This window comes from Fundulus heteroclitus, chromosome 23 (genome assembly GCF_011125445.2).
Source record: "Fundulus heteroclitus isolate FHET01 chromosome 23, MU-UCD_Fhet_4.1, whole genome shotgun sequence".
NCBI lineage: Eukaryota > Metazoa > Chordata > Actinopteri > Cyprinodontiformes > Fundulidae > Fundulus > Fundulus heteroclitus.
The window spans coordinates 34,731,701-34,740,246 of NC_046383.1; the positions used below are offsets into that span (position 1 = coordinate 34,731,701).

Genomic DNA, 8,546 nt, shown 5'->3' on the forward strand with positions numbered 1-8,546 from the left:
GGCAGGTGAGCTGTGGTCTGGGTGGAGGTGGCTCGTTGAGGAGCTGGGAATGCGCAGCCTGATAGTTCCACTCCAACTCCTCAAACAGCCCAGAGATTCCGAGGGTTGAGAGGAGCTGGATCTGGTCCTTGAAAATGTTCCGTGCGTGGTTGACGGCATTCAGCCGTTTCCAAGGCGGGCTGGCTGCGGCGATGGCATCCAGGCTTTCTCGGAGCTGGATACAGAAGAGCTCCGCTGTGGAGCTCAGGAAAGAGGTGAGCTCCGGGCTCTGTGTGGGTGACAGGTTCATTTGGCTGGTCCGTACTGTCAGGGTTTTGTGGATTGAACCCGAATTCAGCCACACACAGAGCCACAATTAAGGAGTCTTTATTGCAGGGTTTGAGCAGTGGATGAAAAAACCAGGAAACTATACCATGCTGGGGCTGAAGTGTGAAGATGGCTGGAGCTGGACGGCTGAGCTGGTGAGGGAGCAGATGCTAGGCAGACGGCGGACGAGGAACACACATCGACTGAGGGCATCTGAAGGTTGAAGACGGACCACCAGTGGGGAACAGACTGAGGGAGTTTATATAGGGGAGCTGGCAGGTGTATTGAGTCCAGGATAACTAGAGCAGCAGGTGAAACAGATCAGGCTTGGAGTGGGACTGAGCAGAGTGGAATGATCCGGAACTGTCCATGGTGAAGCCGGAGGAACTGATCCCTGACACCAGCACACTTCCTTTAAATAAAAACTCTTAAACTTTAGTCCCGTGTGCGCGTCCTGAGTTCATCGATAAACAAACCCTGACAGAGGGTAAAAAAAAACACAGTCTGGAGAGCGCTGCGGGGGGAAAAACATTAATGCGATTAACGCGAGTCAACAAAACTGCATTAATACTGACAGCCATATTATATATATATATATATTTTTTTTTTTTTTTTTTTTGTTAGATTTGAGGAATGTTAGGGGGGGCAACTACACTCACCTGTTTCAAATAGGTTGGTAATCCCTAGTTTAGATCTTCATGCGTTAGAATGGATAGTCCAGACCTAAATCCAACTGATATTTCATGGCAAGACAAGAAAGACTCATCCATCCATCCATCCATTCATCCATCCATCCATCCATCCATCCATCCATCCATCCATCCATCCATCCATCCATCCATCCATCCATCCATCTATCCATCCATCGATTATTGTGATTTGTCTGACCTAGTTTTTATAAACTTGCAGAAACATGGATGATATCAATAATTCTTCAGTACACGACCAGAATATGACCAGATGTGATCCAGTGGAAAAAGAATCCCACCCTTTTCTAGCACTGGGCTACAGTCTGCTGTTTCTGGTGAGCATCTTGTCTTCAGGTTGTACTGTCCTGCTTTCAGGAAAAAACCTTTCACTCACACAATGATTTCCTCTGCAGGTGGGCTTGATCCTCAACAGCTTCACCTTGTGGTTTCACTGCCGTGGAGCTCATGGGCAAGTTTCCAAAAGCTGGATGATCTACCTGAAACATCTGACAGCTGCAGACTTTTTGCTCTGTCTTAGCCTTCCGCTGCGTATCATCTACTACATCAGCTCGTCATCCATTTACCTGGTCTACTGCAGCTTTGGACCTACTCTAATGATCCTCAACATGAATGTCAGCATCCTGTTTATGGGCTACATCGCAGCTAACAGGTACCAGACCTATATTACCAGTTAGGCAAATGTTTCAGAACAAATTTAAAGCAAAGTTTGTCCATAAAATGCAATTAAATGAATGAAAATTTATAGAAGTGAGAGAAAAAAATAAAAGTCTGCTGCATTGGAACAAGGAAAATAATCTAAAAGCATTTATTTTTATTGCATTGAGAACATCCCTCTGTTGGCAGCAGAGATCTTCAAAAGTCCAAGTAAAGTCTGATAAAGGAAAGAAAGCATTCAGTGTGTTGGCTCCTATAGCGTGGAATCAGCTCCAGTCTGAGCTCAAGATGTCAGAAACTATTTCATTGGACTTATTTCGAGCGGTTCTTAAAGATAGACAACAAGCTTGTATGAAACAGTGTCACTGCTTTTAAATTGTTTTTATTGTTTTATATTTGTGCATATGTATTAATTGGTTTTATTTTTGTAACCAGGTTGTAGTGTTTTTGCAGATTTCTGCCCAGGTCCCCCTTGAAAATGAGATCCAGATCTCAACGGGGTTTACCTGGTTAAATAAAGGAAAAAAAAAAAAAAAAAAAAAAAAAAAAATAAAAAAAAAAAAGTCTCAGATCTTTTGCCCCAAGTCAGAGCTAAATCTTACACCTAGGTCACCTTTAGCTACATCACTGTAGTTTAAGAATCAAAACCTGTACCTACCTAAGCTGAGGAGACAGCCACACAGACCAATAATTTCCAGACTTTTTCTTACCACTCATGCCACCTTACAACCCAATGTCAAACATCCAGTAGTAGTGCCGAGAGACAGTAATGTGTCAGCATTAATTGTGAATCACTTTCACGAGAAAACATGCCACCAAGGTCGAGGTATCATCATGAAGGCGCTACATGCAAATGGATTTTGGATCCTCCAGAGCAGCAAGCTTGTATTTTCCCTTATAAATGTACACAGTGCAGAAAGTTCAGAAGCTACACCAAGCAGCAAATGATGGTAGATCTTCCTGAAGATCGGCTGAAGCCAGCACCACCGTTTACTTACTGTGGGATAGATTGCTTCAGCCTCTTTTATGTCAGGTCAAGAGTCAAGAAAATTTTATTATATGTCAAGGAAGGGAGATAAGAGCTAAAGCGCAATGGTTAGTTGACCAACTGCATGTGCCCCTGAGCAATTAACATCAAGTTGCTCAATGATTTAAGTACAGTGTACACAGGAAGTTGTGCGGTTGTCCCGGAGGGCGACCACGGTGGAACAAGAAGTCCGGCAGTGCCCCGGAGGCTGACCCCGGTGGAACAAGACAACAGGAGGCCAGCGACGGAGCAGGACGACAGGAAGCCGGTGACGGAGCAGGAAGACGGGAGGCCGGCGGCGGACCAGGACGACATGAGGCCAGCAGCAGAGCAGGATCCTCGGAGGCCGTCGGTGGAGCAGGACCCTCGGAGGCCGTCGGCGGAGCAGGAACCTCGGAGGCCATCCGTGGAGCAAGACCCTCGGAGGCCATCTGTGGAGCAAGACCTTCGGAGGCCGTCGGCGGAGCAAGACTCTCAAAACCCGACTCCTGGAGAGGGAGAAAGCAAAGGACGGAGCCGGGCTAAAGGCTGTGGATGGCGCTGGACTAAAGGCTGTGGACGGTGCTGGACTAAAGGCTGTGGACGGTGCCGGACTACGGGCTGTGGACGGCGCCCGACTACGGGCTGAGGGAGGCGCCAGACTACTAGCTGAGAGAGGCGCCGGGCTACAGGCTACGGATGAGGCCTGGCAACAGGCTGAGGATGAGGCCTGGCTACAAAGTTCAGGAGGCGCCTGGCTAATACAGGCTGGAGACAAAGCCAGACCCTTGGTGACAAAAAGTCTCCAACAGCCTGGTTCCTTGATGCGGCTCAAGATTGCAGCAAGGAGGGGACCTACCCCGGACTTCACCCACATGAACAGGCAGGGAACCCACCTGGGTCCCCACCTCACAGGCCAGTGGCGACCCTACCTAGGTCCCCACCTCACAGGCCAGTGGCGACCCTACCTGGGTGCCTACCTCACAGGCCAGTGGCGACCCTACCTGGGTGCCCACCTCACAGGCCAGTGGTAGTGACGGGGCGGAGACATTCACCAGACCCTTGGCGGGCTCTGGAGATAAGACTGAGGGGGGGTCCTCCTGGGCTCCCTCTTGGAGTTTGAGTGAAGGTGGGTCCTCCTGGACCCCCTCACAGGACTTGAGCGAAGGCGGATCCTCCTGGACCCCCTCATGGGGCTTGAGCAAAGGCAGATCCTCCTGGACCCCTTCATTGGGCTTGAATCAAGGCGGGTCCTCCTGGACCCCCTCATGGGGCTTGAGCAGAGGCGGGTCCTCCTGGACCCCCTCATTGGGCTTGAGCGGAGGCAGGTCCTCCTGGACCCTCTCATGGGACTTGACAGGAGCTGAGGCATCGGCCGGACTCTCGGAAACAGATTCGGGGACCGAAGCGTCGGCGGGACCCTCTGAGACAGCCACAGGAGCTGAGGCATCGGACGGACCCTCGGGAACAGGTGCTAATGCAGAGGCGTTGGCTGGACCCTCGGGAACAGGTGCTGGTGCTGAGGCGTTGGCTGGACCCTAAGGGACAGGTGCTTATGCCGAGGCGTAGGCCGGACCCTCGAGGACAGGTTTCGGTCGGGTGTAGAATACTTGGAGGGCTGACCTATAATGCCCCTCCACCTCCTTTAATTTCTCCTCTAATTCGGCCGAATAACAGCAGAGAAGAGCCTCCCTGAGGCGTTTAATTATGGGGGCAAAAGTTCTTATTTTGTCCTCCAATGACTTGTAGTCAGCTTCTTGATCACCACTAGGAGGAGCTGTGGGCGGCCCAGGACTCCAGTCCGCTGGACAGGAAGAAGTAGTAGACACCGAGGAGGCAGCTGGCAAAGACTGGGAAGCAATGGCCGAATGTGGCAAGACTGGCTCTGCTGAACGCTGCTCAGAACAGCTGGAGGGCTGCTCAACAAGCCGCTGTCTTTTCCTCTGGCTTAGCGGGGATGATGATTCCTCCATGCGGGACGGAACCGCCAGAGTCCCCAGCGACCCTTGTGCCTCTGCGTCAAAAGGTGGTATCAGTAGCAGCTCAGGAAAGAGATCAGGACGGAGTTCCCAGACCACCTCCGTGTCAACCTCCAGAAAAAGGTCCGGATCTGGAATGACCCGCGGTGAAAAGGACCGGGTGGTGAGCTCCGGTGAGTGATTGACGTGGCAGAGATGGGGTGGGGGGGTGGGGGGGTTGGAGTGCAGGTTTTTACAAGCATTGCGCCTCCAGAATGGAGATAACGTGTCGGTGAAGGGTTCATGATTCTTTGGCCAGAACGTACTGTAATAATTTGCTCAGATGAACCCTATATTCAGCCAGACACAGAGTGTATGCTTCAAAAGGGTTTAATAAACAGAAGGTCCAGATGAACAGAAAATCTATAGTACAGATAACTAAGGAGGGCAGACAGAGCTCCAACAACTGATCAGTCCAGAACTGGGTGATGGCAGAGTCCAAGGCCCCGAACGTTCCTCAGAGGCAGTCCAGCAAGCAGGAAGCACCAGGCAGGAACTGGACAAACTCAAAAACAGAAGGGCAAAGAGAAGGTCGGGCACAGACAGGCAGGTTTGCTGGAATAACCGGAAACTGGGACGCTCTTACCGTCCGCATGCGAGCAGAGAAAGAGTAGAGACGTTCTGGCACTTGAGGCTGACTTGAAGAGACCTTATATGCAGGTGGAGACAGGTGAAACCTGTAGAGGTTAATTGCAAGCAGTGTGGAGAGTGACAAGGTGTGTTGAGTAGTGTCATCAGATCAGCTCCAGTGCCAGAAACGTTACACACAGATGCTTTGATTAATGCGCTACATGCATTAATCGCTATTTGAGGTTCATTTCGACAGATAAAATGAGATCAAGGAACAAAATTTTTTGGTGCCAAAAATGAGTTTGCTGAAGCATTCAAGGAAATGGATCACACAAAACTTGGAAAACTGGAATGGGAGTTTCTTATGAACACCCCAGGATCAAGTCACATGGATGGTGTTTGGGAAAGGCAGTTATGCACCATAAGAAGTGTAATCACATCAATCCTGGACCAATCAACCAAACAACTCCACAGTTGTTCTTTAAGGACCTTCCTCTATGAAGTCATGGCAGTGATTAGCAGTAGACCACTGACTATAGACCAGCTTTGTGGCCCATCAAGCCCAGAACCCTTGACACCAAACAACATAGTGACAATGAAGTCCACAATTATTTACCTACCTCTGGGCAAATTTCTTAAAGAAGATTTTTATCTTCAGAAAACATGGTACCGTGTTCAACTCCTTGCCAACACTGTCTGGACAAGGTGAAAACAAGAGAACCTACTGGAACTACAATGAAGACAGAAATGGACTAAGCAGCAGAGGAACGTCAGATTAAATGACATTGTTCTCCTGCAGGATGACATCTTCCCCCAAAATAAGAGAAATTGGTTAGGACTATTGAAGTTTATCCTGGTAAAGATGAAAGAGTGAGGAAGCTCAGGTTATTGATTAGTGATTAAATTGTGGCTGGAAAGGGAAGCCAGATATCTAAACCAGTCCACCTTGTAAGGCCCTTGCAGAGGATAGTTATTCTGCTGGAATCAAAGTGAAGAAGAGGTCTAGTCTCACTCTGCTATTACAACATTTATAACTAGAAAAATTTGCATATCCTGCGAAAATGCACTGTGAATGCAGTAAGCTGAATTATTGAGCAAAAGATGCAGAAGATCTTTGAAGAAGAGAAAAAAATGCTGAAAAGCATTGAAGAAGTTGAAAAAGTTGAAGAACTTGAAAAAGTTCAAGAATTTGAACATGAAAGAACAATAGCTGAATGATTAGAAGAAGAAAAAACTGAGGGAAAGGCACCAAACATCTCCTAACTCATTCTAAACACTGAATCTATTCACTTAAAATGTGAATAGGATGGACCTCCAGGTGCTTGAAAACCGATGTACACCAACTACAAGTTGCTCAAGTGCGAGCCCCCTTAATTGACAAATTTCCTGGATAAGTGTCGAAACGTTTTCAGAAACAACTGAACGAAAGTCAGGTTGCCTCCGATTTAAGCCTGTTTGCTTTTAAGGGAAGGGAAGGAATCACATCCTTTTAACAATAAGAAACATCTATTAGAGTCAGACTCACTAACTGTTGCCAGCCATAAGCCATGGCATTATAAAACGCTGTATTGACATTTGTCTAAATGTATTCAATTCTGAAGAACTTCAGACAGTTAAAAAGTCCAGAAATGATGAATCAATGAAACAAATTGTTACTGAATATTTGTCCTTCCTCACAGGTACATGAAGATATTTTATTCTTCAGGATCTCACTTCCTGATGACTGCTAAAGTCAGCCACATCATCTCGATCACCACCTGGGTTGTTCTATTGACCACAACAACACCACTTATCATCCAGATGCTTACCCACACACCTCTTGCTTCTGATCAGAACACCTGTTTTCATCTGATACAGGAACTTCGAAAACCAGAGCAAATAGTGATTTCTATTTCTGTAAATACTTTCATCTTCCTCCTGGTGCTCTGCTCTCTGGTCTTCTTCTACTACAGCACCTCACGCAGGGTGCAGCAGATCCAGCAGAGGCAGCTAGGCTCCTCCAACTCCAAGAAGCTTGTGAAGTCTCGTAGGAACATGTTGGTGTTGGTCAGCGTGTTCTGCTTTTGCTTTGTTCCTTATCACGTTATTCGAATTCCAGCCTACCTATTGGGAGGACGATGTTCAATGGTTTGGTACTATGTGAAGGAGGTGGCTGTGTTTATATCAGTGTTTAATATCTGTCTGGATCCTCTTATTTACGTTTTTCTGTGTGGGGACTTCAGGGCGCAGCTGAAACAAATATTCAACATGGAAGGCAAGAGGAACACCTCTCCTTTGGAGGCTGGACATAGTAGGGATCACCTGAACACCAAAAGCTCCCAGGTCCTGGAGGGTACAACAACGAGCACGGAAACCACCAGTCCAATTAGTCTCTGATTAGACACAAGACTTTCTGACTGTTTATTTGAAAATTATATATTCAATGTATTTAGGTATGTATTGTTCAAATAAATGATAGTAAGCATAATTGGGCATAACTCAGACTGCTTGGTAGTGGTGATGTGATTCCAATATGATGTTTAGTACGTGTGTAATAAGCATCAACCAGCAGCCAAATGTCAAGTAAGCGTGGAAACAGTTTCAGCTGAATTTGCAACAATAGTCTACAAGGCAGTTAATGATCAGTATTTAATCACAAAAACATTCTTGATCCATAAATGAAACATTGCTTTACACACTGAGTGATAATGACAGAGAATTTGGTGCCCGCGTGCCTTAGATTATTACTTCTGAGGTCTGATGACGACACAATCTATTAGCATGTTTTTTTCCATGTTCCTCTTGGTGACTGGTACCCTTTAATGTATAGTTGTGCCATTATGCACTGTTTAAGTTATTTAGTGTTTAATGAATAACTCTTGGTCTGTTAGGCATTGTCTGGTAAATATCAGGCCAAACAGCTGATATCAGGACATTAGTTGAAAGGGTGATTCGAGCACTGGTGATCTTTTAACAGCAAACCCTTCACACATATAGAATAAATGAGTGATAACTTCTCTTCAGTTTCAAGAATTTATTAACAGAAATAAATGAACAGCCAGAGAACATCACTATAGAATGCTGTTAATCTCAATAGACATTTCAATCAACAAATCCTCTCTAGTGAAACTACTAAGCAAAATTAATATAAAATAAGTTAAGGAACTATGTACACACAAAAGAAACAAAAAAAAACAAATAAAGATAGTTGAAAAGCATCATCAGAATGATCAGTGAATCCTGGTTCACTGCTGCTCCATTTAGAAAACTAAAGTTAATCTTAAAGAATGTGGAATGAGATCA

At 46.3% G+C, this 8,546-nt stretch overlaps 1 protein-coding gene across 1 annotated transcript; it reads left to right on the top strand.

Moving 5' to 3' along the window:
• Positions 1–1,219: 1,219 nt before the first annotated feature.
• LOC118557545 (P2Y purinoceptor 14-like) lies at positions 1,220–7,640 on the top strand. Its single transcript, XM_036127708.1, has 3 exons — positions 1,220–1,330; positions 1,409–1,665; positions 6,944–7,640. Exons 1-3 carry the CDS (start codon positions 1,220–1,222, stop codon positions 7,638–7,640), a joined length of 1,065 nt encoding a protein of 354 aa, XP_035983601.1.
• The last annotated feature ends 906 nt before the right edge of the window (positions 7,641–8,546 follow it).